The sequence below is a fragment of the Oncorhynchus clarkii genome, chromosome 6 (genome assembly GCF_045791955.1).
Source record: "Oncorhynchus clarkii lewisi isolate Uvic-CL-2024 chromosome 6, UVic_Ocla_1.0, whole genome shotgun sequence".
NCBI classification, from domain to species: domain Eukaryota; kingdom Metazoa; phylum Chordata; class Actinopteri; order Salmoniformes; family Salmonidae; genus Oncorhynchus; species Oncorhynchus clarkii.
This window is the reverse complement of record NC_092152.1, coordinates 14232374-14254392: the sequence shown is the minus strand read 5'-3', so window position 1 is coordinate 14254392 and position 22019 is coordinate 14232374. Positions and strand designations below refer to the sequence as shown.

The 22019-nt window shown below is 44.5% G+C and overlaps 1 protein-coding gene across 2 annotated transcripts in view; it reads left to right on the top strand.

Annotated features, from left to right (window-relative positions):
• The window catches only part of LOC139411917 (cotranscriptional regulator ARB2A homolog), a 272716-nt gene that overhangs the window by 103724 nt on the left and 146973 nt on the right, over positions 1-22019 (top strand). For both annotated transcript variants that reach the window (XM_071158672.1, XM_071158673.1), the window contains exon 7: positions 13370-13585. In XM_071158672.1, the coding sequence (XP_071014773.1) occupies positions 13370-13585 (216 nt within the window). The remainder of the gene's footprint in view (positions 1-13369; positions 13586-22019) is intronic.

The window sequence follows — 22019 nt, the reverse complement described above, 5'->3', positions numbered from 1 at the left end:
CAATAACAACCCCCCAATAGGGAGAAGAGAATTGCCAGTGATAGCTGATACTGTAGCATATGTGTGATCACATACTATTTAATTCAGATACAGATCCAAGCACATAGTGAATGTATTTATTATGGATCCCCATTAGTTCCTGACCAACGTGCCCTCTAAATACACCTCTGCTGTCTTCAACCAGGATCTCAGCAATCACTGCCTCATTGCCTGTGTGCGTAATGGGTCCGCGGTCAAATGACCACCCCTCATCACTGTCAAACGCTCCCTAAAACACTTCAGCGAGCAGGCCTTTCTAATCGGCCTGGCCCGGGTATCCTGGAATGATATTGACCTCATTCCGTCAGTAGAGGATGCCTGGTTTCTCTTCAAAAGTGCTTTCCTCTCCATCTTAAATAAGCATGCCCCATTTATAAAATGTAGAACCAAGAACAGATATAGCCCTTGGTTCACCCCAGATTTGACTGCCCTTGACCAGCACAAAAACATCCCGTGGCGTTCTGCATTAGCATCGAATAGCCCCCGCGATATGCAACTCTTCAGGGAAGTCAGGAACCAATATTCTCAGTCAGTTAAGAAAGCAAAGGCTAGCTTTTTCAAACAGAAATTTGCGTCCTGTAGCACTAATTCGAAAAGGTCCATGGAGAAGTCCATGGAGAATAAGAGCACCTCCTCCCAGCTCCCCACTGCACTGAGGCTAGGAAACACTGTCACCACCGATAAATCTACGATTATCTATAATTTCAAAATGCATTTTTCCACGGCTGGCCATGCTTTCCACCTGGCTACCCCTAACCCGGTCAACAACTCAGCACCCCCTGCAGCAACTTTTTTGTCTCACTGCTGTGCTTTATCTTAGCCAGTTCGTAGTTGTAAATGAGCAATTGTTCTCAACTGGCCTACCTGGTTAAATAAAGGTTAAATACAACATTTTTAAAATTAAGGCAGCAATTACTCTTCCTGGGGTTTATTATGGATCCCCATTAGTTCCTGCCAAGGCAGCAGCTACTCTTCCTGGGGTTTATTATGGATCCCCATTAGTTCCTGCCAAGGCATCAGCTACTCTTCCTGGGGTTTATTATGGTTCCCAATTAGTTCCTGCCAAGGCAGCAGCTACTCTTCCTGGGGTTTATTATGGATCCCCATTAGTTCCTGCCAAGGCATCAGCTACTCTTCCTGGGGTTTATTATGGATCCCTGTTAGTTCCTGCCAAGGCAGCAGCTACTCTTCCTGGGGTTTATTATGGATCCCCGTTAGTTTGTGCCAAAGCAACAGCTACTCTTCCTGGGGTTTATTATGGATCCCCGTTAGTTCGTGCCAAGGCAGCAGATACTCTTCCTTGGGTTTATTATGGATCCCCATTAGTTCCTGCCAAGGCATCAGCTACTCTTCCTGGGGTTTATTATGGTTCCCCATTAGTTCCTGCCAAGGCAGGAGCTACTCTTCCTGGGGTTTATTATGGATCCCCGTTAGTTTGTGCCAAAGCAACAGCTACTCTTCCTGGGGTTTATTATGGATCCCCGTTAGTTCGTGCCAAAGCAGCAGATACTCTTCCTTGGGTTTATTATGGATCCCCATTAGTTCGTGCCAAGGCAACAGCTACTCTTCCTGGGGTTTATTATGGATCCCCATTAGTTCGTGCCAAGGCAGCAGATACTCTTCCTGGGGTCCAGCAAAATTAAGGCAGTTTTTTTTTTTTTTTTTTTAAAGTTACAATATATTCACAAAAGATTTCACAACACATTTATTGTGTACCCTCAGGTCCCTACTCTACTATCACATATCTACAACACATCTATCACAGCTATGCAATGCCACAGTATATACATTTATACACACATCTACCAAAAGCACACACACTACAATATATTTTTCTTAAAACTCTCTCTCTCACACACACACACACACACACACACACACACACACACACACACACACACACACACACACACACACACACACACTCAAACATCCCCTCTCCTTCCCACATTCACCTGTGACTGTTGTCAGCCTTGCTTTGTACCTGTCAAGAGCCCATAATTTGTCTTTGCCCAAAGCCGTGCTCACTGCATGAGAGCTCCCACATCAAAGCCGTGCTCGCTGCATGAGAGCTCTCACATCAAAGCCGTGCTCGCTGCACGAGAGCTCTCACATGCTGCACGAGAGCTCTCACATCAAAGCCGTGCTCGCTGCATGAGAGCTCTCACATCAAAGCCGTGCTCGCTGCATGAGAGCTCTCACATCAAAGCCGTGATCGCTGCATGAGAGCTCTCACATCAAAGCCGTGCTCGCTGCATGAGAGCTCTCACATCAAAACCGTGCTCGCTGCACGAGAGCTCCCACATCAAAGCCGTGCTCGCTGCACGAGCGCTCCCACATCAAAGCCGTGCTCGCTGCACAAGAGCTCCCACATCAAAGCCGTGCTCGCTGCACGAGAGCTCTCACATCAAAGCCGTGCTCGCTGCACAAGAGCTCTCACATCAAATCCGTGCTCGCTGCACGAGAGCTCCCACATCAAAGCCGTGCTCGCTGCACGAGAGCTCTCACACGCTGCACGAGAGCTCTCACATTAAAGCCATGCTCGCTGCACGAGAGCTCTCACATCAAAGCCGTGCTCGCTGCACGAGAGCTCTCACATCAAAGCCGTGCTCGCTGCACGAGAGCTCTCACATCAAAGCCGTGCTCGCTGCATGAGAGCTCTCACATCAAAGCTGTGCTCGCTGCATGAGAGCTCTCACATCAAAGCCGTGCTCGCTGCACGAGAGCTCTCACATGCTGCACGAGAGCTCTCACATCAAAGCCGTGCTCGCTGCATGAGAGCTCTCACATCAAAGCCGTGCTCGCTGCATGAGAGCTCTCACATCAAAGCCGTGATCGCTGCATGAGAGCTCTCACATCAAAGCCGTGCTCGCTGCATGAGAGCTCTCACATCAAAACCGTGCTCGCTGCACGAGAGCTCCCACATCAAAGCCGTGCTCGCTGCACGAGCGCTCCCACATCAAAGCCGTGCTCGCTGCACAAGAGCTCCCACATCAAAGCCGTGCTCGCTGCACGAGAGCTCTCACATCAAAGCCGTGCTCGCTGCACAAGAGCTCTCACATCAAATCCGTGCTCGCTGCACGAGAGCTCCAACATCAAAGCCGTGCTCGCTGCACGAGAGCTCTCACACGCTGCACGAGAGCTCTCACATTAAAGCCATGCTCGCTGCACGAGAGCTCTCACATCAAAGCCGTGCTAGCTGCACGAGAGCTCTCACATCAAAGCCGTGCTCGCTGCACGAGAGCTCTCACATCAAAGCCGTGCTCGCTGCATGAGAGCTCTCACATCAAAGCCGTGCTCGCTGCATGAGAGCTCTCACATCAAAACCGTGCTCGCTGCACGAGAGCTCCCACATCAAAGCCGTGCTCGCTGCACGAGCGCTCCCACATCAAAGCCGTGCTCGCTGCACAAGAGCTCCCACATCAAAGCCGTGCTCGCTGCACGAGAGCTCTCACATCAAATCCGTGCTCGCTGCACGAGAGCTCCCACATCAAAGCCGTGCTCGCTGCACGAGAGCTCTCACACGCTGCACGAGAGCTCTCACATTAAAGCCATGCTCGCTGCACGAGAGCTCTCACATCAAAGCCGTGCTCGCTGCACGAGAGCTCTCACATCAAAGCCGTGCTCGCTGCACGAGAGCTCTCACATCAAAGCCATGCTCGCTGCACGAGAGCTCTCACATCAAAGCCTCCCAAAGCTACACACACACACACACACAGATAACATGCGCCTGGTCCAGCCGCCTCTCACCACTCACACACATTAGACACATTTAATTTCATTCCCACTGGAAAAATGGCGCTAGCATAGTCTTAAAGGGACGGCTTAGCCTATTTTCTGTCCCCCTTCTTTAAACGATGCCACTGAGAAGACAGACAATGGTTCATTACCGTTCCACTGTCTCTCAGCCAAATAAGCGCAAGTCTGACCACGTAGCTTTATCACAGCCATTTCTTCAGGTTGTTCAATAAAAGTCTATGCGCGGTTTGACATTCCCCATCATTGTTTCCCATTGGAGTTGTTATCCTTGATCGTTATGTAGCTCTGTTTTCTTTTGCGGACTGATTTGATCCATTGATTGAGAGGTGAGTAAGATGTATACTCTGTGTGTGAGGAGATGTCATGCTGAGACGCAGCGCAACGTTAGAAGGTGACAGAGGGCAGAGCTGGGCTTCCTGAGCGGCGACCATTGTTGTGCTATCAGAGGGAACTCGGCTGGTCTCCGACAGGCCAACAAAGGAGCACTAAAGAGCGTCAGGAGCAGGGCGACGGGAGTGCACCCCCCTTGGAGGTGCCGAGGTGTGACCCCTCTGACTGCTGCCCTCTGGGCCAGGGCTCTATGTGGCGGTGGCACAGGGCATGCAGGGGCATGGGAAGGTGTTTTAGTGTGTGTGTGTGTGTGTGTGGTGAGAAGCTTATCCTGCACATCACTGCATAAAGGCACACTGACCCAACATCAGTGTCCACACCAAGCAAGAGTGTGAGATTTTTAAAATTTATTCTGACTGACAGGCACTTGAGACAATCAAGACCAAAGTCGTTGTTTCTACAGCATTAACTAGTTGATGATTATAATTATGCGATTAAGAATATTAATATATAATACTTTCATAATACATTTGAATAATATAATTGTATATTTTAGACCTCGTACTTACAGTTGGCAATTACATCCAATCTTTTCGAACCTTCAGAATAAATGAAGGAGGTTCTGTAACACTAGGGACCACCCTTTGAGCCAATGAGCAGTCATTTTGACTCAGTCTTAACAGTTTCATAAATACATTTCATACATGCTAACGAGATAAAAAGATTTTGGGCAAAATCTGAATAGGAAAATAGATTTTCTTCAAATAACACTTTATCTTTTGGGGCGGCAGTTAGCCTAGTGGTTAGAGGGTCGGGGCAGTAACCAGCAGTTAGCCTAGTGGTTAGAGCGTTGGGCCAGTAACCAGAAGTTAGCCTAGTGGTTAGAGCGTTGGGCCAGTAACCAGCAGTTAGCCTAGTGGTTAGAGCGTTGGGCCAGTAACCAGCAGTTAGCCTAGTGGTTAGAGGGTCGGGGCAGTAACCAGCAGTTAGCCTAGTGGTTAGAGCGTTGGGCCAGTAACCAGCAGTTAGCCTAGTGGTTAGAGGGTTGGGCAGTAACCAGCAGTTAGCCTAGTGGTTAGAGGGTCGGGGCAGTAACCAGCAGTTAGCCTAGTGGTTAGAGCGTTGGGCCAGTAACCAGCAGTTAGCCTAGTGGTTAGAGCGTTGGGCCAGTAACCAGCAGTTAGCCTAGTGGTTAGAGTGTCGGGGCAGTAACCTAAAGGTTGCTGGATCGAATCCCAGAGCTGACAAGGTAAAAATCTGTCATTCTGCCCCTGAACAAGGCAGTTAACCCACTGTTCCCCAGTAGGCCATCATTGTAAATACGAATTTGTTCTTAACTGACTTGTTTAAATATAAAAAATGCTAAAAATCTGTTCCTGTGTGGCAATCATGGAACAGGACTTGTAACAAGGAGTTATTTGGTGTTGGTAAGTCAGGGTTTTGGAAACCTTGGAATCTGCACATTTTGATACTATAAATATAGAAATTTGTATCACCTGCATGTGGATTTGAAAAAGTAAATTTTTGGATGTCTGGGGAAAAAACTGCTTATAAAACATTCTGTTTGATATCGAAATTCTTCCAACATTTAAGAAAACTCCTCTCTTTATTCTCTCTCTCCTCTCTTTATTCTCTCTCCTCTTTATTCTCTCTCTCCTCTCTTTATTCTCTCTCTCCTCTTTATTCTCTCTCTCCTCTCTTTATTCTCTCTCCTCTCTTTATTCTCTCTCTCTTTATTCTCTCGCCTCTCTTTATTCTCTCTCCTCTCTTTATTCTCTCTCTCCCCTCTTTATTCTCTCTCCCCGCCTTATTCTCTTTCCTCTCTTTACTCTCTCTCCTCTCTTTACTCTCTCTCACCTCTATTTACTCTCTCCTCCTCTCTTTACTCTCTCCCACTCTCTTTACTCTCTCCTCTCTTTACTCTCTCCCCCTCTCTTTACTCTCTCCTCTCTTTACTCTCTCTCACCTCTATTTACTCTCTCCTCCTCTCTTTACTCTCTCCTCTCTTTAATCTCTCCCCCCTCTCTTTACTCTCTCCTCTCTTTACTCTCTCCCCCCTCTCTTTACTCTCTCCTCTCTTTACTCTCTCTCCCCTCTCTTTACTCTCTCCCCCCTATCTTTACTCTCTCTCCTCTCTTTACTCTCCCCCTTTCTTTACTCTCTCCCCCCTCTCTTTACTCTCTCTCCTCTCTTTACTCTCTCCTCTCTTTACTCTCTCCCCCTCTCTTTACTCTCTCCTCTCTTTACTCTCTCCTCTCTTTACTCTCTCCTCTCTTTACTCTCTCTCCTCTCTTTACTCTCTCCCCCTCTCTTTAATCTCTCCCCCCTCTCTTTATTCTCTCCCCCTCTCTTTATTCTCTCCCCCATCTCTTTAATCTCCCCCCTTTCTTTACTCTCTCCCCCTCTCTTTACTCTCTCCTCTCTTTACTCTCTCCCCCTCTCTTTACTCTCTCCTCTCTTTACTCTCTCCTCTCTTTACTCTCTCCCCCTCTCTTTACTCTCTCTCCTCTCTTTACTCTCTCCCCCTCTCTTTAATCTCTCCCCCTCTCTTTATTCTCTCCCCCTCTCTTTACTCTCTCCCCCTATCTTTACTCTCACTCCTCTCTTTACTCTCTCCTCTCTTTACTCTCTCCCCCCTCTATTTACTCTCTCTCCTCTCTTTACTCTCTCCTCTCTTTACTCTCCCCCCCTCTCTTTACTCTCTCCTCTATTTACTCTCTCTCCCCTCTCTTTACTCTCTCCTCTCTTTACTCTCTCCCCCTCTCTTTACTCTCTCTTCTCTTTATTCTCTCCCCCCTCTCTTTACTCTCTCCCCTATCTTTACTCTCTCTCCTCTCTTTACTCTCTCCCCCTCTATTTACTCTCTCCTCACTTTACTCTCTCCCCCTCTCTTTACTCTCCCCTCTCTTTACTCTCTCCCCCCTCTCTTTACTCTCTCCTCTCTTTACTCTCTCTCCTCTCTTTACTCTCTCCCCCTCTCTTTAATCTCTCCCCCTCTCTTTATTCTCTCCCCCCTCTCTTTACTCTCTCCCCCTATCTTTACTCTCACTCCTCTCTTTACTCTCTCCTCTCTTTACTCTCTCCCCCCTCTATTTACTCTCTCTCCTCTCTTTAATCTCTCCCCCTCTCTTTATTCTCTCCCCCTCTCTTTACTCTCTCCCCCTATCTTTACTCTCACTCCTCTCTTTACTCTCTCCTCTCTTTACTCTCCCCCTCTCTTTACTCTCTCTCTCCTCTCTTTACTCTCTCTCCTCTCTTTACTCTCTCCCCCTCTCTTTACTCTCTCTCCTCTCTTTACTTTCTCCCCCTCTCTTTACTCTCTCCCCCCTCTCTTTACTCTCTCCTCTCTTTACTCTCTCCCCCCTCTCTTTACTCTCTCCTCTCTTTACTCTCTCTCTCCTCTCTATACTCTCTCTCCTCTCTTTACTCTCTCCCCCTCTCTTTACTCCCCCCCCTCTCTTTACTCTCTCCCCCCTCTCTTTACTCTCTCCTCTCTTTACTCTCTCCCCCTCTCTTTACTCTCTCCCCCCTCTCTTTACTCTCTCCTCTCTTTACTATCTCTCTCCTTTCTTTACTCTCTCTCCTCTCGTTACTCTCTCCCCCTCTCTTTACTCTCTCCCCACTCTCTTTACTCTCTCCTCTCTTTACTCTCCCCCCTCTCTTTACTCTCTCCCCACTCTATATGTGTTTGCTGCTGGACAGAACAGGGTCAGAGACACAGAGACTAATGTTTGATTGACACCGCCCAAACCTTTCTCTGTTGACATCAATTCTGGTTTCTGACTTGGTCGAGAACCCTTGGCCTTACTGCACAAGTCTAGGATGCTGGGGACACAGGTCCCCTTCACAGTAATGTGCTTCAGGGTGACTTGGCACCAGTAAGGGTTAGCCACCATTAGCACTGGAAGGACTAGGGCACAGAGGGCTAACATTTGTTTAGTAGGCCTAATGTTGTCAACCTATTAACACTTTTCCCTGTGTGCTGCATGGATCTGAGGCATAAGGATGGATGGGCTGAACACTTGTCAATCTCTCTCTTACCCTATCCATCTCTCCCATCTTTGTTTTTGTCTCTCACTCTCTCTTTCCATCTACCTCCATCCATCCTAATCCTTTGTCTAGTTCATTCTCTCTCTCTCTCTGTCTCATTCCTCATTCCTTCGTGATTCAGAAGAAGACAGTGTTACCAGTCAGTTTTCCAGCCTACCACTAGTGGGCAGTGGCACAAAGCCTGAAGGGACCTCTTCTCCTCTCCTATTCTCTCTTCTCTTCTCCTATTCTCTCTTTTCTCCTATTCTCTCTTCTCCTATTCTCTCCCTTCTCTTCTCCTATTCTCTCTCTTCTGTTCTCCTATTCTCTCTCTTCTCTTCTCCTATTCTGTCTCTTATCCTCTCATATTCTTTCTCTTCTCCTCTCCTATTCTCTCCTATTCTCTTCTCCTATTTCTCCTATTCTCTCTCTTTTCCTATTCTCTCCCTTCTCTTCTCCTATTCTCTCTCTTCTCTTCTCCTATTCTCTCCCTTCTCTTCTCCTATTCTCTCTCTTCTCTTCTCCTATTCTCCCCCTTCTCTTCTCCTATTCTCCCCCTTCTCTTCTCATATTTTATCTCTTCTCTTCTCCTATTCTGTCTCTTCTCCTCTCCTATTCTCTCTCTTCTCCTCTCCTATTCTCTCCTATTCTCTTCTCTCTTATTCTCTCTCTTCTCCTATTCTCTTCTCTCTCTTATCCTCTCATATTCTCTTCTCTCTCTTATCCTTTCCTATTCTCTTCTCTCTCTTATCCTCTCCTATTCTCTCTCCTCTTCTCCTCTCCTATTCTCTCTCTCTTCTCCTCTCCTATTCTCTCTTTTCCTCTCCTATTCTCTCTCTTATCCTCTTCTATTCTCTCTCTTATCCTCTCCTATTTTCTCTTCTCATATTCTCTCTCTTCTCTTCTATTCTCTCTCTCCTCTTCTCCTCTCCTATTCTCTCTCTTCTCCTCTCCTATTCTGTCTCTTCTCCTCTCCTATTCTGTCCCTTCTCTACTCCTATTCTCTCTCTTCTCCTCTCATATTCTCTCTCTTCTACTATTCTCTCTTCTCCTCTCCTATTCTCTCCTCTCCTATTCTGTCTCCTCTCCTATCTTCTCCTTTCCTCTCCTATTTTCTCCTCTCCTATTCTCTCTCTTATCATCTCATATTCTGTCTCTTCTCTTCTCCTATTCTGTCTCTTCTCCTCTCCTATTCTCTCTCTTTTCCTCTCCTATTCTCTCTCTTATCCTCTCCTATTCTCTCTCTTATCTTCTCCTATTCTCTCTCTTATCCTCTCCTATTCTCTCTTCTCATATTCTCTCTCTTCTCTTCTATTCTCTCTCTCCTCTTCTCCTCTCCTATTCTATTTTTTCTCCTCTCCTATTCTGTCCCTTCTCTACTCCTATTCTCTCTCTTCTCCTCTCATATTCTCTCTCTTCTCCTCTCCTATTCTGTCTCTTTTCTACTCCTATTCTCTCTCTTCTCCTCTCCTATTCTCTCTCTTCTCCTCTCCTATTCTCTCTCTTCTCCTATTCTCTCTTCTCCTCTCCTATTCTCTCCTCTCCTATTCTGTCTCTTCTCTTTTCTTCTCCTCTCCTATTCTCTCTTTTCTTCTCCTCTCCTATTCTCTCCCCCTCTCTCTCTTCTCCTCTCCTATTCTCTCACATTTTCCTTTTTTCTCCCTTCTTCCTCTCCTCGTCCTCTCCGGTCGTAAGGTCCATGTGAACTACTCCATGGTGGCTCTGCCAACAAAGACAGCCCTGAGCCTGTAGCTGGGGCCTGTAGCTGAGCCTCTTTAATAGAACCTGGCCCATTACTTTACCACTCCTCCCTCTCAGTGCAGATAGCTATTATGCCCAAAAGAGGAGAAAAGAAGACAGCTCCTTCCCTCCCAGCTCAGCTCCAAGCCCAGGTGGTGCTGTGCCGTGCGGGGCCGTGCCTGGCCGTATGTGCAGCTCTAACGCACAGGAAGAAAACTCACTAATTCCAGAGCCAACAGCCTAAGGAACTCCTAACTATAGGATCCCATCCGCTTTCTAATAAAGGGTTCCCAATTAAGAGTTGCCGCCGACATGTGTGGTTTAAAGATTTATATGCATTTCTAGTATAATATGTAGAATAATGGATTTTCTAGGATTGTCCGTTAGATATATTTTTTACAGGTGATGTTTGAGTCATTATAATGAACAGCTGTGATTTACCTTGGATATGTGTTCCTTTAGTTCTGTAATGTGCTTATTATTTCGATAGGAAATAAGAAAAACAGATATCTTTCATTTAATCTGCTTTGTTTCATTGGCCATCCTCTCTTTTTGGTCTTAATATGATTCAATTAATTTGTACTTCAAATTCTATTGTACATCTTCCTTAAAAAGGTCTCAGATTATAAAAATAAAAAAACGTTTTTAATTATTTAATTTATAGTTTTTCATTCACAATCTTTTTCTAGGAGTTTAAGTGTTTCAGTCAAAGATTTAGTTAAGTAGTTATGACCTAAAACACAGAAACAGTTGCTAATAAAGTAAGCCCTTCATTTATTCTATAAATCTATAAAATACTCATCTATAAAATACTCGCACTGCTGCAATTTGTTCAGATGTGTCTCATTTGGTTTGGACTATCTGAAAGTTTGATTCTAATACGCCTGGGGAGAGGAGGGGGCTCTGGCTAAATGAGTCGGTCGTTGACAGGGTGTGAGAATACCAATCATTTGCAACGTGTGAAACTGTCATTTTGCTGTTGTCAACACACACCAGGTGCTCAGGGCAGGTTTGACGTCGATGGTTGGAGGAGGGACACACATTGTGTTAACACATATTAAAAAGGAGGAGGGACACAATGTGTTAACACATATTAAAAAGGAGGAGGGACACACACATTGTGTTAACACATATTAAAAAGGAGGAGGGACACACTTTGTGTTAACACATATTAAAAAGGAGGAGGGACACATTGTGTTAACACATTAAAAAGGAGGAGGGACACACATTGTGTTAACACATATTAAAAGGAGGAGGGACACATTGTGTTAACACATATTAAAAAGGATGAGGGACACATTGTGTTAACACATATTAAAAGGAGGAGGGACACACATTGTGTTAACACATATTAAAAAGGATGAGGGACACACATTGTGTTAACACATATTAAAAAGGAGGAGGGACACATTGTGTTAACACATATTAAAAAGGAGGAGGGACACACACATTGTGTTAACACATATTAAAAAGGAGGATGGACACACACATTGTGTTAACACATATTACAACGAGGAGGGACACACATATTGTTTTAACACATGTTAAAAAGGAGGAGGGACACACACATTGTGTTAACACATATTAAAAAGGAGGATGGACACACACATTGTGTTAACACATATTAAAAAGGAGGAGGGACACACATTGTGTTAACACATATTAAAAAGGAGGAGGGACACATTGTGTTAACACATATTAAAAAGGAGGAGGCACACAATGTGTTAACACATATTAAAAAGGATGAGGGACACATTGTGTTAACACATATTAAAAAGGAGGAGGGACACATTGTGTTAACGCATATTAAAAGGACGAGGGACACATTGTGTTAACACATATTAAAAAGGATGAGGGACACACACATTGTGTTAACACATATTAAAAAGGATGAGGGACACATTGTGTTAACACATATTAAAAGGAGGAGGGACACATTGTGTTAACACATATTAAAAGGAGGAGGGACACAGATTGTGTTAACACATATTAAAAAGGATGAGGGACACATTGTGTTAACACATATTAAAAGGAGGAGGGACACACATTGTGTTAACGCATATTAAAAAGGATGAGGGACACACACATTGTGTTAACACATATTAAAAAGGAGGAGGGACACATTGTGTTAACACATATTAAAAGGAGGAGGGACACATTGTGTTAACACATATTAAAAGGAGGAGGGACACAGACATTGTGTTAACACATATTAAAAAGGAGGAGGGACACATTGTGTTAACACATATTAAAAGGAGTAGGGACACATTGTGTTAACACATTAAAAAGGAGGAGGGACACACATTGTGTTAACACATATTAAAAAGGAGGAGGGACACACTTTGTGTTAACACATATTAAAAAGGAGGAGGGACACATTGTGTTAACACATTAAAAAGGAGGAGGGACACACATTGTGTTAACACATATTAAAAAGGAGGAGGGACACATTGTGTTAACACATTAAAAAGGAGGAGGGACACACATTGTGTTAACACATATTAAAAAGGATGAGGGACACATTGTGTTAACACATATTAAAAGGAGGAGACGTGCTGCCGTCTGTAGACGGGGTGCTTGATGGCGACTCTGGGAGGAATCAGAAAAACATTTCCTCTCTAACTCCTACACTCGTCTTCTAAAAAGCCTTTTTGACAGGACAGATCTGTGTGTGTGTGTGTGTGTGTGTACGTACAGAGGGGAAGTGTGTGTGTGTGTGTGTGTGTGTGTGTACGTACGTACAGAGGGGGAGTGTGTGTGTGTGTGTATGTGTGTGTGTGTGTGTGTGTGTGTGTGTGTGTGTGTGTGTGTGTGTGTGTGTGTGTGTGTGTGTGTGTGTGTGTGTGTGTGTGTGTGTGTGTGTGTGTGTGTGTACGTACAGAGGGGGAGTGTGTGAAGTGCAGCCAAAGTGGAACAGGAATCCCTCCGTTTCCTCCTTTCAGAGTGCTTGGATAATAAACACACTTAATTAAAAATGACTTCAGAGTTGAAGAAGTCACTTAGGCCCTGTGAAAACTTCCCCAGACCACAATAGATTCTGCCTATTTCAATTCACATGATCTTTTTCCCTGCTTGCTATTGCACTGTCTTAATTTTACAGCATATTTTAACAATTTTAATTTATTTCTATGCATCTGTTTATAAATTTCACATCTTAACATTATGAAACATTCATTGCTGTGTACATTATCATATTTTTCTTGTGTTTGGTAGTAAGTTGCTAAAACAATGGATATGAAGTTGGTCCCAATTCAAAGGTACCACACGTATGTGTCGGCCCTAAAACTTGAGTTAAGTGATGGATGGATCGATTAGAAGTTGAAAAGTGACAGACACATGGCCTTTGGACTCACTAAGTGCTATTCACTGGCTAAGACACACACACACACACATACACACATACACATTTACAAGTCGGAGGAAAGTCTGTGGACTCTAACTAACGTGTGTGTGTTGTTGTGTTGTCTTCCAGGAGGGTTACGGTGTGATGGTGCTCAACCCCAATGAGAACCACCTGGAGGTGGAGAGGCCGGCCAAGCCCACCCCCCTGCCCTCCCCCGAGGCCTCGGACGAACCCGCCGAGAAGAGAGAGCGCAAGGACGACCGGGAGAGCAAGAAGAAGAGGGACTTCTACGAGAAGTACCGCAACCCACAGAAGGAGAGCGAGACAGAGCAGATCCCCATACGGGTGAGCGAGGGAGGGGTGATGGAGGGTGGGGGGGATAAGAAAGCCATAGACGGGCCATAAAAGCTGCAAACGGGGAGGTTAATGGGTGGAGTTGGGATCGAGGCAGTTAGGAAGAGGGTGATGGATAGATGCAAGTGTAGAAATGGTTGTGGGCGGGGTTGGGAGAGAGTGAGAGAAGGAAAGAAAGAAAGGCTGTTTGTGGCCAGGCTGTGGTGTGTTTGGCCATGCTCCAGTATGCTCTCAGTGTGTGAGTGTTAACCACATGACACTCTTCCTTCTCTCACTCGATCTTCCTCCCTCTCTCTCCCTGGTCAGAGCAGCTTTGTCCCCTTAAACCACGGTTGACCGATGGAATGATTATCTGTGGAACACACACTCTGTAAACACGCACACCCAGCGTTCTGATCATGGCCCACCATCTTTTAACCACACACACACACACCTTGGCCACCTTGCCGTACACTCATACACAAGAAGGGAATATTGCAGTGATCAAAAGAAATGTCCGCCATGATGACAAACAGAAACAAAGGTTCCTCAACCCAGCCCTTCTGTCAAACCTAACAGAAGTTGATGAAAGTCACGTCATCTTCAAGTCTTTGACAGCTTATCCATCCACACAGACCTTGTCTCTCGACGTCCAACAGGCACAGTGGACAGTGTGTGGGGTATTTGGGAGTTTTAATGTGTTGAGAATGTGATAGAGGACTAGCCTCTTTGTCTCATCACAGTTGTTGGCTGTAGCGCTCACACCAATGTGGGTGGGTGTCTGTGTGCACGTGCATGTCCCAGCGTTTGTACGTGCGTGCGTGTATGGTGTGTGTACATGCATGCGTATGCAGCGCGTGTGTGTGAGATGTCACTGTCGTCTCTGACAGGCCTAGTGGTCTCGGTGGGACTGATGGGCGGTGTGTGAGCTGTCAGCACTGCCTCTTCTCCCTGCCTGTCTCTCCTGACACTATCTCTACACACACTAATAGGGGCTCATTAGCAGTAGCCGATTAGCTCCCTCTGTCATAAAAGATGGCTTAAAGCCCCTTATCATCACTAACTATCTATCATCTATCTATCTCTCCCCCTTTGTATTTCAGGCTGACTTTAGACTTTTTTGCTGTGAACATACTGAAGTAATGTGAATGTTGATTGAAATACAACAGAAAAACAAAACATTTGCACGTGGGTACATATGCACACACACACACACACACACACACACACACACACACACACACACACACACACACACACATTATAAGACAAGGGTTAAGACTCAAGTGTCATAGTCATGTGTTTAAAAGATCTGTGATGATGATCTTGCGTGTCTGTAAGTGTTAGAAATAGAGAGGTCAGAGCAGAGAGAGATGTGTGATCATATCAGCAGAGATATAGAGCTGTGTGATCATATCAGCAGAGATATAGAGCTGTGTGATCATATCAGCAGAGATATAGAGCTGTGTGATCATATCAGCAGAGATATAGAGCTGTGTGATCATATCAGCAGAGATATAGAGCTGTGCGATCATATCAGCAGAGAGAGAGAGATGTGTGATCATATCAGCAGAGAGAGAGAGAGAGAGATGTGTGAGCATATCAGAAGAGATACAGTGGGGCAAAAAAGTATTTAGTCAGCCACCAATTGTGCAAGTTCTCCCACTTAAAAAGATGAGAGGCCTGTAATTTTCATCAGAGGTACACTTCAACTATGACAGACAAAATGAGAAAAAAAATCCAGAAAATCACATTGTAGGATTTTTAATGAATTTATTTGCAAATTATGGTGGAATTAATTAATGCAAATAAATAAATAAAAAATCCTACAATGTGATTTTCTGGATTTTTTTTCTAATTTTGTCTGTCTCATCTTTTTAAGTGGGAGAACTTGCACAATTGGTGGCTGACTAAATACTTTTTTGCCCCACTGTATAGAGCTGTGTGATCACATCAGCAGAGATATAGAGCTGTGTGATCATATCAGCAGAGAGAGAGAGAGATGTGTGATCATATCAGTAGAGATATAGAGCTGTGTGAGCATATCAGCAGAGAGAGAGAGAGAGATGTGTGAGCATATCAGCAGAGAGAGAGAGAGATGTGTGATCATATCATCAGAGAGAGAGATGTGTGATAATATCAGCAGAGAGAGATGTGTGATCATATCAGCAGAGAGAGAGAGGGGTGTGATCATATCAGCAGAGAGAGAGAGATGTGTGAGCATATCAGCAGAGAGAGAGATGTGTGAGCATATCAGCAGAGAGAGAGAGGGGTGTGATCATATTGGCAGAGAGAGAGAGATGTGTGAGCATATCAGCAGAGAGAGAGAGATATGTGATCATATCAGCAGAGAGAGAGGTGTGATCATATCAGCAGAGAGAGAGATGTGTGAGCATATCAGCAGAGAGAGAGATGTGTGAGCATATCAGCAGAGAGAGAGAGAGAGGTGTGATCATATCAGCAGAGAAAGAGAGGTGTGATCATATCAGCAGAGAGAGAGAGAGAAATATGTGATCATATCAGCAGAGAGAGAGATGTGTGAGCATATCAGCAGAGAGAGAGAGATGTGTGATCATATCAGCAGAGAGAGAGATGTGTGAGCATATCAGCAGAGAGAGAGAGAGAGAGATATGTGATCATATCAGCAGAGAGAGAGATGTGTGATCATATCAGCAGAGAGAGAGAAATGTGTGAGCATATCAGTAGAGAGAGAGATGTGTGAGCATATCAGCAGAGAGAGAGAGCGAGATGTGTGATCATATCAACAGAGAGAGAGACGTGTGATCATATCAGCAGAGAGAGAGAGCGAGATGTGTGATCATATCAACAGAGATGAAGAGTCCATATTAATATATTTTAAGTATTTCAACTGGAATAGGTTTCACATAATTAGGAGACTCTTTCACTCTCTCGCTCACTCTCTCTCTCTCTCTCTTCACGCTCTCCTTCTTCTCTCTCTTCTTTCCCTCCCTCTCCCTGAACCTTTTTGCACTTTGTAATGCTAGCAGCGTGAGATCGTTAGTGCAGTCCCACCCAAGGTTTTCCAATTCTGCAGGGGGCCATGCAATATTATTATTTGACATTAGCCTGTAGGTGCTTTCCATGCGCCTGCATTATGTATGGTGGTCGGGGCAAATGCTCAGAGACAAGGGGGCAGGGATGTCAGTGACTGACTCAGTGTGTGTGTGTACCAATTCTATATGTATGATTTTAAAACTCAGTAGGAAGTACTCCATCCATATTAGTTTAACCGTTAATCAGTAATCCGCCGAATATACATTTTACCAGTAATGCTAATCAGTCTATAGGTTAATTTGCTTAATTTAGTGGAATTACAGAGCCTATCACCTGCCGGACAATGTGAGAGCAGCTCCTGGAAGAGCTGGCACTGGAGAGAAACATACTTCTAGAAGCCCAGTCATTTCTCAATACATAACAATTCTAAATACAATTGCGTCTTAAAAACTGTTTTGATGACCACGATTAAAAAGAGCTGCTATTTGTATTTCTACCAGCGCATCACCACCACTTTACAATGGTAGGCTGGCTATCAGCGCATCACCACCACTTTACAATGGTAGGCTGGCTATCAGCGCGTCACCACCACTTTACAATGGTAGGCTGGCTATCAGCGCATCACCACCACTTTACAATGGTAGGCTGGCTATCAGCGCATCACCACCACTTTACAATGGTAGGCTGGCTACCAGCCCATCACCACCACTTTACAATGGTAGGCTGGCTACCAGCGCATCACCACCACTTTACAATGGTAGGCAGGCTATCAGCGCATCACCACCACTTTACAATGGTAGGCTGGCTATCAGCGCGTCACCACCACTTTACAATGGTAGGCAGGCTACCAGCACGTCACCACCACTTTACAATGGTAGGCTGGCTACCAGTGCATCACCACCACTTTACAATGGTAGGCTGGCTACCAGCACGTCACCACCACTTTACATTGGTAGGCTGGCTATCAGCGCGTCACCACCACTTTACAATGGTAGGCAGGCTACCAGCACGTCACCACCACTTTACAATGGTAGGCTGGCTACCAGCGCATCACCACCACTTTACAATGGTAGGCTGGCTATCAGCGCGTCACCACCACTTTACATTGGTAGGCAGGCTACCAGCACGTCACCACCACTTTACAATGGTAGGCTGGCTACCAGCACGTCACCACCACTTTACAATGGTAGGCTGGCAACCAGCGCATCACCACCACTTTACAATGATAGGCAGGCTACCAGCGCATCACCACCACTTTACAATGGTAGGCTGGCTACCGGCGCGTCACCACCACTTTACAATGGTAGGCAGGCTACCAGCACGTCACCACCACTTTACAATGGTAGGCTGGCTACCAGCACGTCACCACCACTTTACAATGGTAGGCTGGCTACCAGCGCATCACCACCACTTTACAATGGTAGGCAGGCTACCAGCGCATCACCACCACTTTACAATGGTAGGCTGGCTACCAGCCCATCATCACCACTTTACAATGGTAGGCAGGCTACCAGCGCATCACCACCACTTTACAATGGTAGGCTGGCTACCAGCACATCACCACCACCATACAATGGTAGGCTGGCTACCAGCGCATCACCACCACTTTACAATGGTAGGCTGGCTACCAGCGCATCACCACCACTTTACAATGGTAGGCAGGCTACCAGCGCATCACCACCACTTTACAATGGTAGGCTGGCTACCAGCACATCACCACCACTTTACAATGGTAGGCTGGCTACCAGCGCATCACCACCACTTTACAATGGTAGGCTGGCTACCAGCGCGTCACCACCACTTTACAATGAGTTTAGCCTAGCCAAACTCCATCCATAGAAACGTGGATTCAATTATTTCATAAAGAATCCCTCATGCCATTAACCCGCATTTCTCTCCTGTTATATTGGTTTTCATATCTACTCTCTTTCGTTGTCCAGAAGCCGAAGGCATAATCCCAGTTATATTAACAACCCATCTGAGCTGTTGCTATTAGCATCCCCCTCTTTCTACATTTCTAATGGAGATGTTCATCTCTGTCACGTATGGAACCGCTCACATTAGATCTGCTGTTTACAACTGGCTTTTCCAGGGAATTACGGTTTGTATCAAATGTTTGAAAATTATGTTTAATTAGCTGCTTTGAATGTTCAATAATAGGCTATAGCCTTTTGACTGTAAGACAATAGGCTTGCTAGTATTGTTGCAGGTTTTCATTAAGCTTTTAATGAAAAATGTCCATTCCTTGTGTGCAAGCATAGTATTTTCTTGTTGGTTACATCATTTCATCATCTATGGCGGCAGGTAGCCTAGTGGTTAGAGCGTTGGACCAGTAACCGAAAGGTTGGTGGATCCAATCCCTGAGAGGTAAAAACCTGTTGTTCTGCCCCTGAACAAGGCAGTTCCCCGGTAGTCCGTCATTGTAAATAAGAATTAGTTCTTAACTGACTTGCCAAGTTAAATAAAGGTTAAAAAAAAAGAAGAAATGTAATAAAACAAATATCAACCCAGTTGCCACAAATATCAACCCAGTTGCCACAAATATCAACCCAGTTGCCACAAATATCAACCCAGTTGCCACAAATATCAACCCAGTTGCCACAAATATCAACCCAGTTGCCACAAATATCAACCCAGTTGCCACAAATATCAACCCAGTTGCCACAAATATCAACCCAGTTGCCACAAATATCAACCCAGTTGCCACAAATATCAACCCAGTTGCCACAAATATCAACCCAGTTGCCACAAATATCAACCCAGTTGCCACAAATATCAACCCAGTTGCCAACAAATATCAACCCAGTTGCCACAAATATCAACCCAGTTGCCACAAATATCAACCCAGTTGCCACAAATATCAACCCAGTTGCCACAAATATCAACCCAGTTGCCACAAATATCAACCCAGTTGCCACAAATATCAACCCAGTTGCCACAAATATCAACCCAGTTGCCGTTAGACACAGTTCATCATGTGCTTTATTATGGGTGACAATTTTAGTACTCATCACTGCATTCTCTACCAGGAAGTTGGTTGGCCCTCTGTGATGTCATCACTGCATTCTCTACCAGGAAGTTGGTTCGCCCTCTTTGATGTCACGTAGGTTGATACATTGCTATGTTTTCATTTCTAAAGCCCTTTTACAAAAAGTCCCACTGTACCTAACATCTTCACTAAACTTTAGACATACGAGTTACCACACCTGGTGTCAAAGATGGCTAACTCTGTACATTCCTATGGTCTCCACTGAGTTAGGTAAATCAGCTTTTAGTTTTGTTTTGTTATCTTCAAGATGTTAGTTATGATATATGAGTGATATGAGATATGTGATGTTTTGGTGCCTCTAGGGCAAATCAAACGCTGAGGACCTTATTACTGATCAATGTGCTGGTTTTGTATGACCATGTTTGTTCTTTCTGCTTGCATTTAGTATTTATATATGGATGTGTGTATTTTCTGTCATTTATGTAGTTCAGGGCTCATCTGTAAAATAGACCTTGGTCTCAGACTCCCTGATAAAATAGAGGCTAAATATTTATTTATTAACGACTTTTAACGACTTTTAACTCAAATAATGATCTTGCTGTGTACAAGGTCATTGTACACGATTGGTTGATGTTTTAAATATTCCAAGCACTCCACTCTGATGCTGTGTTCTATTCTGATATACTTGGGAAAGGTTGCTGTTAAGGGAGACTCATTACAGCGCTGCATAATATGATGTAATATAATGTCGTTTCTGGACTAAGGGTTAGGTCTAGGGGTGACTGGGATTGCTCTGTTTGCAAAGGGGGAGGGCTTTGCAGTATTCCCCATAATCAATTGTCTGTAGACTTTTTGCAACACCAGTATAGTGGGTTCGATTCCTGGGACCACCCTACGTAAAATGTATGCACGCATGACTGTTTGCCAAATGGCATATATTTTATTATTTTATATACACGGAACCAAAATATAAACACAACAGGCAAAGTGCTGGTTTCATGAACTGAAATAAATGATCCCATAAAAGATAAGCTAAAATGTTGTGCACCTTTTGCTGGGGACAATAAAAGGCCATTCTAAAATGTAAAGTTTTGTCACACAACACAATGCCACAGATGTCTCAAGTTTTGAGGGTGTGTGCAATTGGCATGCTGACTGTTGGAATGTCCACCAGAGTTGTTGCCAGAGAATTTAATATTAATTTCTCTACCATAAGCTGCCTCCAATGTTGTTTGAGATAATTTGGCAGTACGTCCTACCGACATCACAACCACAGTCCACGTGTAACCATGCTGAGGAGTATTTCTGTCTGTAATACAGCCCTATTGTGGGGGGAAATCATTCTGATTGGTTTGGCTGGCTCCCATGTGGGTGGGCCTATGCCCTCCCATGCCCACCGATGGCTGCGTTCCTGCCATGTGAAAATCCATAGATTAGGGCCTAATTAATTTATTTCAGTCGTCTGATTTCCTTGTATGAACTGTAACTCATGAAACTATTTGAAATTGTTGCATTGATATATTTGTTCAGTATATTCTCAAGGACCATGTCAACATGTTGAAATCTACAGCAGAGTAATGTTCAGACAACATACATTACCAGTCAAAAGTTTGGACACACCTACTCATTCCAGTTTTTTTTCTATTTTCTGCATTGCAGAATAATATCCACACTATGAAATAACATTTTTTAGCCACTCTTTGCCTTGATGACAGCTTTGCACACTCTTGGCATTCTCCCAACCAGCTTCATGAGGTAGTCACCTGGAATGCATGTCAATTAACAGGTGTGCCTTGTCACAGGAAGGCCATAAAGATCATCAAGGACAAGAACCACCCGAGCCACTGCCTGTTCACCCCGCTATCATCCAAAAGGCGAGGTCTACTGCATCAAAGCAGGCACCGAGAGACTGAAAAACAGCTTCTATCTCAAGGCCACCAGACTGTTAAACAGCCACCACTAACATTGAGTTGCTGCTGCCAACACACTGACTCAACTCCAGCCACTTTAATAATGGAAATGTATGGATATTGATGTAAAAATATATCACTAGCCACTTTAAACAATGCTACTTAATATAATGTTTACGTACCCTACATTACTCATCTCATATGTATATGTATATACTGTACTCTATATCATCTACTGCATCTTTATGTAATACATGTATCACTAGCCACTTTAAACAATGCCACTTTTTTATATACCCTACATTACTCATCTCATATGTATATACTGTACTCGATACCATCTACTGCATACCATATACTGCATCTTTCTTTGAGCCAATCCATTGTTTTGTGACAAGGTAGTGGTGGTATACATGAGATATGCCTATTTGATAAAAGACCAAGTCCATATTATGGCAAGAACAGCTCAAAGAAAAACAACAGTTCATTATTACTTTAAGACATGAAGTTCAGTCAATCCGGACAATTTCAA